The following is a 13,985-nucleotide window of genomic DNA, read 5'->3' as shown; positions in this document are numbered from 1 at the left end:
GAGATTAAGAGTGTCTTACGGTATTCTTTAAAATAAAAACTTGAAGACAACTTAAATGCCCAATACTAAATATTTTGCAGATATCAAAATGATATTTACATTTATATTTAATCACATGGAAAGAAATTCATCTTAAGTTTTTAAGTTAAAAATGTCAAATTAAAGTGTTGTAGTATGATCCCATTTATAAAATAAATTTCATATGTGTAAACAGTGATGTACAAAAAAACTGCCAGAATGTAGCTGTGAATGATGGTATTTTGATTTTTGTGTGTTCTATTTTTCTGGATTATTTAAAAAGGAACATGTATTAGTTTTGTGATTAAAAAATAAATACATTGCCATTTTGAAAATATAAAAGGTGTTAAAAGCAAGAAACAACATGACTAACACATCTGCCAACATGCACAGTTAAGGAATACCTTTAAATATAAAAATGAGAACTCCAAAAATAGAGCTACATTTTCCCAATCCATTTCCCATCATAATAAAATACCTGAAATGGCCTATCATTTTTTTAACTAAGGAGGCCAGGAAAATTCGCACGTACTTGCCTTCTTATGTGAATGACACTCTTTAATTGTAGGCTTATAATGATGATAGTAATAATCAAACTATTAAAATAATCCATGAAAATGTTGTTTTATCTTTTAATCACCTTAAAAAAATTTTTAGTAGCCTTCAAAAGGGGTTCTTCATGAAGAAAACAAGGAGATGTCCTGAGGAGAGTCAGAAGGAGGTGGTATGTAAGGACGAGCGGCACACCTGCTTCAACAGTCACTGCGGGGACGGCTCTGCACCTGCAGAGCGAGGCTGCCTCTCGGGCCCTGAGAAGGAGTAGCAGGTGGAATGCAACGCAAGAGAAAAACCATGCTCCTGTTTGTTTGTATAATCATCACACCCACTATTATTTTTTTTTCTTCTCTTTTGTGGAGGTAAAAATGGGATGGAGGGGGAGGTGCACCTTAGAGATTCTCAACTCCAAATTATCAGCACGATGCCAAACAAAACAACCATTTCAGCCTCTGCTAGAAAAGGATTTTTTAATAACCAAATAAATAATGACAATAATTATTTTTTCTATCATTTAAAATGAAATTAGGGTGTTTTTTTTCCTACAGGTGTTTTAACCCTCTACAAGGCTTTGATTCTTTGAGGATTATTAAATATTTTTTTCAGACAATTATATTCTTTCAAACATGTTCTCTCCACTCCTGCAAGTCTGATCCCTCCCACCCTCCCTCCCTCCCTTCCTTCCTTCCTTCTGCTTCTAATGTGTGTTATTTGCCTCTGAATTGTTTTTCTGTATTATCAGATCCAGAATGAGAGCGATGGTACTTCAAAGGGACCTGGTGGTATCTGATTTTTAAATATAATGCCAATTTTTAAAAGTAAAGAGACGGTGCTTAGAGAAAAAGTCCACAACTGGTAATACAAAGCAGTGAAAAATGAAAGCAACAACTTAACATGCTTAATGAACCTTTCTTAAACCTAGTGACCAGAACCTCTTTCTTTGGCCATCGGCTAACAAGGCTCCAGTACAATGTGGGATTCTCTCTTCTAGTGCACGGAAAAGGTCAGTCAATTGCTGATGAGCAGAAGCTCCTTCAGAGGGCTCTTGCTGGTACTAAAGACCCAAAAGGCAGTTGTACAGAAAAGCCCAAGTCCTCCTTTCTTATATTGGGACCTTTCTAGTGACCCTTAAACTACAATACACATTCTCTCCTGAGATTGCCTACATGTTGCCCACTCACAAGTCTAATTTCCATTTTACCCAGCATTCACGAATACCGACTCATTTCTTCGACTTGTCTAATTTCAGACATCTCTGCTCCAGATTAGTTCTTAAAGTCTAAACACACACAAATTGCAATTCTCACTCAAAAAAACTGGATGGATTTTTGCTAACCATGATATTTTTTTTTGAGTAACAATCTCCCCTGAAGTAAAATAAATCACTCAGAAAACCATCCCTTCTGTCTGCTTCTGTCTTTGTGGATGGGCTCATCCTCCCTGGGCACAGAATATGTCCAAATATCCATTTTCAGCCTCACTTGCCTTGTCAAATATGAAAAACTCTACATAGAGATTATTCCCTACATTATCTTCTAACTATGTGGATGCGGTTTGTACACTTACCCCATTTACAAAGTGACAGATTTGCAAACCTAATTCCAGGGCCCAGAACAACGTCTGGCACATTGCAGAAGCTCTTGCACCACTGCTGAATCCGTGTATGAACTAATTAATTCTGTCCACCGAGTTTCTTCCCGTTAGCCCTTTCATCTTCTGCACTTGTACCTTAAGCAGCTCAGGTTCATGAAAAGTGTGGGACTTCTTTGCAAATGGAACTAACAAGCTCTCTGAACAAGAATCAGATGCGTATACATCAGAAAGATACATGCCTCGTTTGACAACTAATCCTTTCCTCCAATACAAATGCTATCGCTTTCTCACTATAAAACACACACACACACACACACACACACACATGTGGAAATGTCATAGGCAAGCCTTTTGGCTACAGATATTCAAAGAAATTTTGTAGTAAGTCTGAAATCACACAAGAATTTTACACTGGCCACTTTCTAGGGAGCCACAATCCACAACCTGTTCCCCATAATCCCAAAGGAGGTACCCTGCAGATGAAAGTGTAGTCATCCATGTAAGTCCAGTGGTCATCTAGCTAATAAATTTTCCTAGGAATGCCAAACAGAACCTCTGCACTTCTTTTTGAGAAAAACCTGATCTCCACACATGGATCTGAAGGATAATAAGGCAGATTAGGCCAGGCTTTCATCAGAAAATGAAAACAATGACTACTGTTTGGGAGGTAGTAACGTATGCCCCAGATGCTCAACGTGGTGAGTTAACATTCACTACACAGCACTAATTGCAAATGGTACCAATGCAGCCCTGCACCATGAGGTTCAGGGACTCGGTGGTGGTTATATAACTGACACTCAGCACCAATGTGACATGACTGAGTCACCAACCCATAAGGTTCTGCTGGCTCCTTGCCCCACACAACCTTTCTTCCATACAGTTAAAGGATTCTGACTTCCACCTACAAAGGCAGCCCCAACCCAGCAATTAGACGATTTCCCTTCTTACGCAGGATTGAAGCCCTATTTTACAGATGATAAAACTGAGGCCCGGAGAAGCTCAGTGCAATGTCCAAGGTCGGAATCCTTGAAATCTAGTCTTCAGTCCCCCATTCAATGTAACCAAGGATGGGCGAAGAAGCCTCTACTCAAAATATTGACCTTATCCTAATAAGTTTAGGAGGTGAATGCAAATCTGGACATATACATTATGATCCCCAATAAAAATAACATGAGAAATTAAAAGCAAGAGAGAGAAGACCGAGAAACAAAAACTAGATGGAAACGTCAAAATGTTAATAATGGTTACAGAGGTATGATGGATGATTTTTTTCATTTTCTTCTCGATATTTGTCTGTATTTTCCAAATCTTCTGCAATAAACCTTACTTGTCTTATAATATAAAAAAGAGCAAAAGTAAGTGTTATAGGATATTCAACTCTGCTTACACTAGAAGCCATTGGCATGAATGGAGATAGTTCATCTACCACAGATAGTTAGGTAAAGCTAAAAAAAAATGATAAAAACTTAACATACTTACCCACCAACTGTGGGAGAGAAGACGCCTCTCTGTCAAGCATGATAGATCCTTTCTCCATACATGTCCTCAGCTCAAATAAGCTGTGAAGGGACAATGTGGCCACATGGGGCTTGCTCCATCTTTCCCCGCCCTGTTCCACTTTTTCTTCAAACTTAATCCACCTAGGAACATGAGATTAATGAACAGCAATTAAAAGTACTCCAACCTCCTCTAGAAATAGCTACATCAACCCCTCCATCTCCACCCCCACCAGCAAGCTCTTCCAAAACGTCTCCTTTTGTGAAGTCTTAAAAGCTTATTATAACGCTAATTGCATTACCTTTATAAATACACCAAACAGAGTCACTAGACTCTCCTTCCCCTGGTATTAGAGAGAAAGAAAATAGACCAAAAGGATCCGAAGCATCCTTGGTTTTATATCTGTCTATATGTAACCATGAAATCCCGAAGATGATTATTTTGCTAAATTTTTTAAAATAACATGGGAAAAATGTGCATTTTAAAATTCTCCTTGAAGCCCCACACTGTGTAAAAATAACCACCATTGTGAGAATTCTGTTGTGACTTCACAAGACAAGTTTATGTAAGTTGAAATATCAGTTATGAACCAATATTTATCTTAATTATTTGAAAAACCTGGTGTATGACATGGTCAGATTAATGTAAAATTCCCCTTTAATGCTTAAAGAGGTCCAGCACTTGCAGCTATGTCTTACTCTCTACTTCCCAGCTGACACATGTTCCCTTCTCACTGAGATTCTAATGGAACCTTTACCCTTCAAGTCTGGCTCCACATGTGTTTAAACATACACAAGTTCAATGAACAACACATCTATCCGATAATAGAACTCCTATTAATCTTAGCAATGGAACAAATAGCCCACTTTCATAGTTTTTTTCTTTCTAGGATTCCTAGATGTTTCAATAACTTTGCAATATAGAGCATTTTTTTAAAAGTTTAATGGAAATGAAAACAAAACACATTTGACAGTCTTTATATCTCACTTGTTGAGATACTTTCTACACTGCTCAAGGAAAACACGAATGCATCATCATTTTGCTATTCATTGTGACCCAAAGAAAAACGCTTCTTTCTCTCCCTTCAAACCATCTCAGAGATATTGAAAAAGATGCAGAGGGGGTTAAAAAATTGTTTTCCTACGTTCTTCACCCAAAGGTTTAATGATTTAAAAATGTTTTCCTAGAAAAAGCTAAACACTCACCTAGCTCACTAAAGATGAGAGCAAAGGGCAGAGATCAGAGGAAGCTCTACATAAGGTATTATTTATAGACTGCTCACCACCCACAGAGGAGGCAAAAAAAAAAAAAAAAAAATTAGTAGAACCAGGAGTGAAAACAGATCAAGAGATTAGCCATAGAGTCAAAGAAAATTCAGAATTTTAATGAAGCTCAATATTCTTGTGAATATTTAGCCATATCCAAAGCCTCTGCCTGCACTCCTCACAGGAAGCCTCTTCTAGCCAGGGCATTCCCACATGTCAATGATCCCCTTATCTCCAAACTCACCCTCAACTCCCAGACCCTCTTCCTTTCCTCTGTATCCCCCTAAAAGGTAAACAATGGAGATTTTTACATATTCTCCTCACAAGTTAAAAAGCCCACATCACCACCAAAGTTGTAAAACTTCAGAACTGGGCCTTGTTTCTTCCTATAAAAGTAGAAACATCCCAAAAGAGAATAAAAAGACCCTTAATATTCATATGATTGTGTGTGTAATTAAATTAGTAGTTCTTCACTTTGGCTGTTATTAGTCCTCCAGAAATAGAAAGGGGAGAAAAATGACAATTTTATGTCATACTCTTAGGGAATTCTATGGATTTGCCAAAAAAAGATAAAAGGTAACTGGAGTTATTTCAAGAGTAATCATTTTACAGCGTTGATTTCACTGATTAACTTCAGGTATATCATCTTTTCACGCTTGCTCACACAATCTTTTTTTTTTTTAAAGATTTTATTTATTTGACAGACAAAGATCACAAGTAGGCAGAGAGGCAGGCAGAGAGAGAGGAGGAAGCAGGCTCCCCGCTGAGCAGAGAGCCTGATGTGGGGCTCGATCCCAGGACCCTAAGATCATGACCTGAGCCGAAGGCAGAGGCTTTAACCCACTGAGCCACCCAGGCGCCCCTTGCTCACACAATCTTAAACCATGTTTGCTGATAACTATTACATACATTATAATCACTTTTTTCTTTTAAAGAATTTTGGAGGGGGGTTTGGGGGATGGGTGAAATGGGTGATGGGATTAAGGAGGGCACTTGTGATGAGCACCAGCTGTTGTAGGAAGTGTTGAATCACTATACTGCACACCTGAAACTAATACAACACTGTATGTTGACTAACTGGAATTAAAATAAAAGCTTAAAGTAAAATAAAATAAATCTGAAGAGTATTTTTACTGAAGTAAGTAATTGACATAAAATAACCTACTAGTTTCAGGTATACATCATAGTGAATCATATTTATACTTGATGTTATAATTTATTACTCAAGATAAGACTCTAGTATATTAAAATATTCTACAGTACATAAAACCATGTCAGGATTACATATAAGGATGTTATCTATAAAGAGTCTAGTGACTCCTTGTTTTTATTCCTGAGAGAATTCTTAACAGCTGAGGGATAGAATCTTAGGTCATAGGATTCAAACCCAAGATAAATAATAAAAACCAGCTAGAAAGTCAGTAAAGGGAGTACTTTACACAGCTTTCACTTCCCCCTTATTTCTACTGAATGAGTCCCCCCTTCCTGTCAGTTGCCATATATCTGCATCGCCAAATACATACATATGTGACAGCGGCTCTTTTCTGCCATCATTCTCAAAGGTCCAAACTATATAAGTTTAATAAAATTTTCTTTAAAAAAAAAAAAGGGTGGGGGTAGTGATGTACTATATATTGGTCTATTTTTTATTTAAATAAAAAGAAGGGGTAGGGCACCCTGGTGGCTCAGTTGGTTAAGCCTCCAACTCTTGGTTTCAGCTCAGGTCATGATCTCAATCAAGGTCGTGAGATTGAGCCCTGTGTCGCTGCTCTCAGTGGGGAGTCTGCTTCTCTCCCTCTCCCTCTGCCCCTCCCCCAACTTGTGTGTTTTCTCTCTCTCTCTCTCTCTCTCTCAAATAAATAAATCTTTAAAAAGACAAAAAGGAGCAAAATGACTTCATTCTCTTATGACCAATCATTAGTTTCATTCCTCCCCACAGTTTGCATTGTAGGCAACCTGACTAGACTTAAATATGACTTTAAACAGGTTTTAACAGTACGTTTAGAAATCATAAATCCCAACCAGCTTGGATTTATGGAATAACATTACTCACCCTCCTGGAATATACCAGCCCTTTAGGTCAAGATTTAATCATAAAGGAATGCAAATGTAAAATCTCAAAACTAGCCAGGTTCTTAGAATCTACATTCCTAAGGGATAAGCATTATCTCATAGTTCAGTTTAGCATCTATTTCACTTTGAGGTTAGTAAATATTGAATGTTGTGATGATGTCATATCATAGCACAGCTAACATAAGGGAACGTCTGGGATAATGGCTATTAAATTCCTTTAAAATGCATTGCTCTGATTTCAAGGAACAGAGTATACTTCCAACATATGCTTTCAGACATAAAGTAATGGTTTGCCCATTTAAGCAGATTGTTTGCATGCAGTTTCATTCCAGAAACTATACATGCTATGTCTATCCTCCTCACATATCAAGGACAAATTTGAAAAAAAACCTGAAAACTACTCAATTCAAATCAGAACCCATTAAAGAAAAGGCTAAGGCAAAGGTACCAAAGTTCAGCCTACCCGAGTGCCAACAAATTTGTTAAGGTGCCTTAGAACCATGTAATTACATTAAAAAAAAAAAAACAGACATTTTTACTGTGAAATGTACTATAAGCTACTTTCTACCCTTCATGGTGACTGTGAATAACAATATAATTGCAATAAGTTTCCTACTTTTCCTTTTGTTTTGGTACTTGACATGTTATAGGAAAATTAATTTCAGAAGTTAGCTTTTTAAATGCTTGCAAATACAAAACTGTTGTAACCTTGGAGGAAGAGTTTATTAGGTAAAGTTTATTTCAAGGTCTTAGAAGAAGAAGAAAGTACACTGCAGTTTAATGCTCCCTGAGTGACTGCCAACCAAACAGCATTTCACTCATTTATTGAAGAAATAGAAGGCCCACTGGGAGTCACTGAATTTTGCAACTTTCCAATCATATGATTAAATATAATTAAGAAAAGACAAGACCTCTAACTGAAAAACAAGCCAATTTTACAGTGGAAAATAGACATGACCTTTGCCCTAGAATATAATCCAACTATATAAGACTATTAAAATAATAAATTTCTTGCTAACTAATAAGTGCCTCATTACATAAAATAAGCCAATGCTAGTATGTATCTGGGATAAATTATGTTTTTAAGAAAAACTCTCAAATTTCTAGATCAACTGTGAAATTTACTGCAAAGCAGTATATGTGACTCCTATAATTACATAGATGATTAGACTCCTTTTCCTTCAGCCTTTTTCTTACAGAAGAAATAAACTTGTTCTGAAATGGAATGTTCCAAAGTAATCCAGTAGAGAAAAGACAGAGAAGTCGGTGGAGATTGGGAAAAGAGCAATCTCTCTCCGAATTCCCAGGGTAAGCACGCATGTCTGTGCTTGGCGGTCATGCCCTGGAATCAGGTTTTCCAGAAGCAGGCTGGGTCATTCTGCCAAGCAGAAACACAAATGGGTGTTCATTTGTGCTGTCCCACTGGAACTAAAACATCAATACCCTTTTCCTTTGCTGGCCGGTTGTTGTGTTGAAACTTGTGACAATTTTCCTTTTTACCCAGGTTTGGCAACAAAAACTAAACCACATTGGGGGACTGACCTTTAACATATATTCTTCTAACTGTGAAGTCCAACATTACTCATCTATTATTCACTGAAGGAAAACTGAAAGCCAATAGTCATTTTTACAGAGACTTCACTGTCTCAAAGAAATAAAGAGCTTGGGGTGGGGGGGGGTATAGCAGTAGCCCTTCTTCTTGGCTTTGGGCCAACAACAAAGCTGGACCATGACTTACCCTTTCACCAGTTCATGTCATAAACCTATTAGCTAATGCCTTGCCACCTGGAAATTCTTAACAAGGAGGACAAAGCTTCCTCACTAATACCAATTACTCCCTTATAGTTACTGCTACGTTACTAAATGTCAGCATTCAAATAGCCTAACACTCAGGAATACTCTTAAAAAACAAAACAAAAAAAAAAGAGTATTCTCTGCATTCCACTGATCAAATACTCTACTCAGGTCTAATCATTCTCTCCTTTGCACAGTCTTCAATTTGTGCTTTATGCTGGAAGAGCCAATAAAAATCCAAAGTTCTAATTTGTAGGAAAGGGAAAAGCAAGGGAAAGATGTGAAAAAAAGGGGTGGTAAAGTTGGCTGAACTTCAGACTTCATATAAATAAAGACTTCCCTTGTTCATAGTTTTACATGACTACTGTGCCTTCCAAGACTTAAATCAGGATATTTTTCCTACTATTGAAACCATTCTATTATTTTTTGAGACATAGAGCTTAACCTGAACTTCATGACTAGAAATGAAACTACAGTAATGCTGGGAACCAATGGAGGATATTTTTGGTCAAATCAAATCATCTGCTACCTAAAAAGTACAGACCATTAAAAGGGGTAGTACTGTGTTCTGTGGGGGTGTGGGCTCCCAGTATATATCACATTAAGCTAGAGAAGGCTAGTGGGTTAGTTCTCTATGGAATAAAATTCTATGAATTTGGGTTTTCACAGAAAAGCAAAGATCTCAATTTTATCTCAAACAGAAAAATAGTCATAGCACATTTTCATATAAAAATGAATCCCTTCTTAGTACTAAACTTTTATTAGTCTGATAGGTTTGAGAGTTTTTAATGGTGGTGGGGGGGGGGGACCCTATCATCTCTGGAAACCAGACATCATAAATGGCAATCAGACATCACTGCAAAAACATCCTGAAATGGGGTATGTTGTAGGGAGCTAGAGATTAGTAAAACTCTGAGTCACTTCTGGAGGCACAAATCACCTTCCAACCTTCCAACAGGATTTAGGTGAAGCTAATTTCTCGACCATGGACAGTGTGCCAGGTAGTTAGAGGCAATAGAGATATAACAATGAACAAAACAACTAAAAATCCCTGCTCTCATGGAGTTTTAATTTTACTGGGAAGAGAAAATAACAAGATATGCACTATGCTAAATGGTGATAAGCGCCAAGGAAAACACAATGGAAGATGGAGGTTCGAGAGTTTGGGGGGACTTTTTTGACTTTAGATGCGACAGTCACTGAGAAAGTAATATTTGAAAAAAGACTGAAGAAGGTGAGAAAATGAGCCATGCAGATAATTGGGGGGCAGAGTGGGGGAGAGCATTTCAGACAGAGGGAGCAGCAAGTGCAATGTCCCTGGCACAGGAGCATGACCGGCCCGTGAGTGAACAAGGGGGAGAAAAGCAGGAGATAAGGTCAAAGAGATCCTGGTGGATTGTTCATGAGGGACGTACGTGCAGATGCAGAGAGATGAACTAATTAGGAAGCTTTTGCAATAATCTGGCAGCTTGGACCTGAATTGTGGCAGTACTGAACGTGAGATGGGATGAGATTCTGAATATCTGAGTATTTTTGAGGGTAAAACAAATAGGGTTTACCAATGGGATTGAGTAAGGGGTATAGGGAAAGACAGAAGTCAAGGAAAACCCCAGTGTTTCTGGCTTGAGCAACTAGAAGAATGGAGGTGAGTTGTTCATTGTGGTGGGAACACTGCAGGAGGAGAGGACCTGAGGCAGGTAGATAAGAAGCTCAATTTTAGACATGTTATTTTGAGAATTGTATTAGCCATCCAATTATGTGTTTTCGATCATATAAGGAAAGAAGCCTAGCAAGACAATGAACTGCTGTTGACAGCATACCATATACCTATAGATATATAGCTGATAGCATATCACAGCAATAGACACCATATTGATTAATTAGTTTGAAACTTCAAACACAGGTCCTCTTCTGAGCTTTATCCATGGTGCACTAGGTACCTTGGGTCTGCATTCAGCTGTCCATCAGTCAGAAAAAGAATTATCTTTTTCTGTAAACTATAAGTTTACAGAAAACTAAAGTTTTCTATAAACTTCAGCTTTGGTCGAGGAAAGTATCTAAGAAAGTATGATATTTAGAGCAGCTGTTTCTAAGGCAATCAATTCTCAACTAATCACACTCAACAAATATTACTGAGCACCTATTATGGGCACTGGGACCACAGTTATGAAAGACAGACATGATGGTCCCTGCTTTCAGATGAATTAGTGTAATGAAGGAGACAAAATGAAAATAGTAATATCGCATTTACATTGAATGAAGCAGTAGTAACTGTGGCAAGTCCTATACAGAAGTTATAGAGTATAGCCTGGTGTGAGCATGTTTCTCCCAGACAGCCTCCCCTCTCCCACTGCCAAGACATGGCATACTCCCACCACACATTCTCTCCAACAATTCAGTATCTCAAGGACTAACAACATCACCAAAAATGACACATGTGTTCTCAAGGAAATAAAGTCTTTAAGGATGGTAAAGTATTCAAAATTATCTTCATCGTAAGAAGCTTACATGAAAGTTCTAGTCCATCTCACTCAGTGTTTAATTACCTACACAGTGAACTGTCACTTCTCTACCTTTCGGAGACCAGAGGTCATATGAAATATAGTCCACCTTGGACTGAAAGAAAAAGCAGAAAGCTATATTTGAATTCTACTCTATGAGAGGTACTTACACAGAATTTCAAGAAGAAAATATGAATCAAAGTAGCACTTCCGGTCACAACCAACTGAACTAGTACACACAGAGGGATGGAACTTTATTTTTGTTTTTAAAGATTTATTTATTTATTTGACAGACAGAGATCACAAGTAGGCAGAGAGGCAGGCAGAGAGAGGAGGGGAAGCAGGCTCCCCGCTGAGCAGAGAGCCCGATGTGGGGCTCAATCCCAGGATCCTGAGGTCATGACCTGAGCCGAAGGCAGAGGCTTAACCCACTGAGCCACCCAGGCGCCCCAGAGGGATGGAACTTTAAAGCTATAAACTACGCATGAAGTTATGGAGACGCGAGGCAGTATCACCTTCACGGGGCAGAAGAGAACATGCATCTCAGGGAGATGGGTGAGGGCATGAGAGGCCCACAGCGAAGCAGCCAGTCAGCAGCAAAGCCAAGACCAGACCAAATGGCATGGAGTATTTAACTCAATCCATATGAAGAAAGAAAGAAAAGCTCTGTTATCATGAGATGAATGAAACCTTCGATATTCCCACAGTGCTTAGCAATGTACAAGATATCTCCACAAATATACATACATATAGGCATGTATATAAATACCTGATATAATTGGACAAATACTAAGTCATACATAAATATATATTGCATACCTTGTATTACATACATATATGTGTAGTAGGTATTATTATCCACTTTTTATTGATGAAATCACGAGTCCTGAGACACTGAGTGCTAATGCAGCAAACAGGGGCCAGAATCTGAAATTGAACTCAGGTTTCTAAACCCCAAATTCATCTGAAACTTCTACTTGTTTTTGTATACACTTAAAAGAGGATCGGTTTTTCCTTGGAAATAACGGCAAGTTTGTGGGTAAACCCTGTCTTTGCAACCTCCCTCCTAAGTGGGAATGGGTAACAAATCAGATGTGATTCCACAAGACACCTCGGCAGGTGGAGACTGCAGGCACATACTTCTAGGCGATCATGTTTGGGTGCCTGCGTTTATCTCTTCAAGATATTTTACTACTAGGGGCACCTGGGTGGCTCAGTGGGTTAAAGACTCTGCTTTCGGCTCAGGTCATGGTCTCAGGGTCCTGGGACAGAGCCCCACATCGGGCTCTCTGCTCAGCAGGGAGCCTGCTTCCTCCTCTCTCTCTGCCTGTCTCTCTGCCTACTTGTGATCTCTCTCTCTCTGTCAAATAAATAAATAAAATCTTTTTTAAAAAAAGATATTTTACTACTAAATAGCATAGGAATAGATTTACTTCTAATTCTTCATAAAGGTTAAAGCTGTAACAACGTGAGTCAGCGTTCACCCTGCTCCAACAGTGAAACAAAGGGTGTCCTGCATCCATATCAATACAACAAAGAAGAAAAAGAATCCTTGTACTCCTTCCCCCAGCCAACAAGATGCTCCTCAGTTCCTCAAAGCGTGGCGGTGAGGGAAAGGCGCTCACAGACAGCCATCTTGCCCTGCACTCGCTTCCCTGGGTTAGGACCGCTCGGCCAGCCGTGCCTCACCTCGCCGTCTCCTTCCACTCCATCTCCTGCCCGTCCACGGCCAGCAGCTCATCGAGTTCGGTGAAGAGCTGAGGGGGCGCGGGGCTGTCATCCTCCTCGCCCAGGATGAACCGGATACGTTCGGCGGCAGGAGAGACTGCAGAAGTGAAAATACTGCGGTTAAACACTGGCTGCACCACCCTGAGGAAAGTGTAGCTTCGAGCTCGTCCTCTGTCCCCGAGGCTGTTGGACTTCCCTGCCACGTTCTCTGTGGACATCCTCCTCGCTGAGCCTCCCTTATCTCCAACCTACACACGAAAAAACTCAAAGCCCTTTCTCTGTTCCTCAGGCCTAAACCGTATCTCAGCTCGCCACCACTCTCCGGGACAGGGCTCCGGGTCTGGGTGGCCTGTGACAAAGAACCTTCAGCCCTCGGAGGAGCTGAGGTCCAACCGAATGACCTTCCCTCCTTCCTCACTTAGGACCCATCCCAAATTATTAGACAGAAACCAGCCTGAGCCAACCACTTTTTCCACAGCAGTGGGAGGGGCAACAGAGCACCCCAATCCTGAGTTCCCCCAGGCCCTCGCCTCCCACCAGCCTTCCCTCTGTCCAATGCCTAAAGCTCACGTCCTCACAGGGTCCTCGTTGCCTGTAACTGGCTAAGGGCAAAGTTGATGAAGGAATATTTAACAAGACGGGGCCTCTTCTTTACATAAGGGCAGTACCCAAAAATGTTTAGTCACACCTCAATGCACTTGAAAAACAAGCCCAAGTAAAATATTGTACACCTGAGGAAAAATATTTTTTCTGACACACTCAAGCACATAATTGAATGCCCTACTAGCTCCTTTTGACCCTATCTCCTGAAAATCATGTAATGAAAAATTAACGAGAACTTCCCTCAGGTTGTGGGTTATTTTCCCTTTCCTCTTTTTTTTTTTTTTTGTTGTTGTTGTTGTTGTTTAAGAAAAGGAAAGCATTTGGAAACTGATGATCATATTACAAAACTAAGGCCACA

General features: G+C 39.4%; 1 protein-coding gene across 4 annotated transcripts in view; it reads right to left on the bottom strand.

Annotated features, from left to right (window-relative positions):
• SLC4A4 (solute carrier family 4 member 4) overlaps positions 1 to 13,985 on the bottom strand; it is a 355,406-nt gene that overhangs the window by 194,542 nt on the left and 146,879 nt on the right. For all 4 annotated transcript variants that reach the window (XM_047719486.1, XM_047719487.1, XM_047719484.1 and 1 more), the window contains exons 4-5: positions 12,986 to 13,121; positions 3,646 to 3,806 (exon numbers count right to left, since the gene is read on the bottom strand). In XM_047719486.1, the coding sequence (XP_047575442.1) occupies positions 3,646 to 3,806; positions 12,986 to 13,121 (297 nt within the window). The remainder of the gene's footprint in view (positions 1 to 3,645; positions 3,807 to 12,985; positions 13,122 to 13,985) is intronic.

This window comes from Lutra lutra, chromosome 2, assembly GCF_902655055.1.
Source record: "Lutra lutra chromosome 2, mLutLut1.2, whole genome shotgun sequence".
In the NCBI taxonomy this organism is placed as follows: Eukaryota; Metazoa; Chordata; class Mammalia; order Carnivora; family Mustelidae; genus Lutra; species Lutra lutra.
The sequence above is the reverse complement of the archived record's forward strand: the minus strand, read 5'-3'. Positions and strand labels throughout refer to the sequence as shown.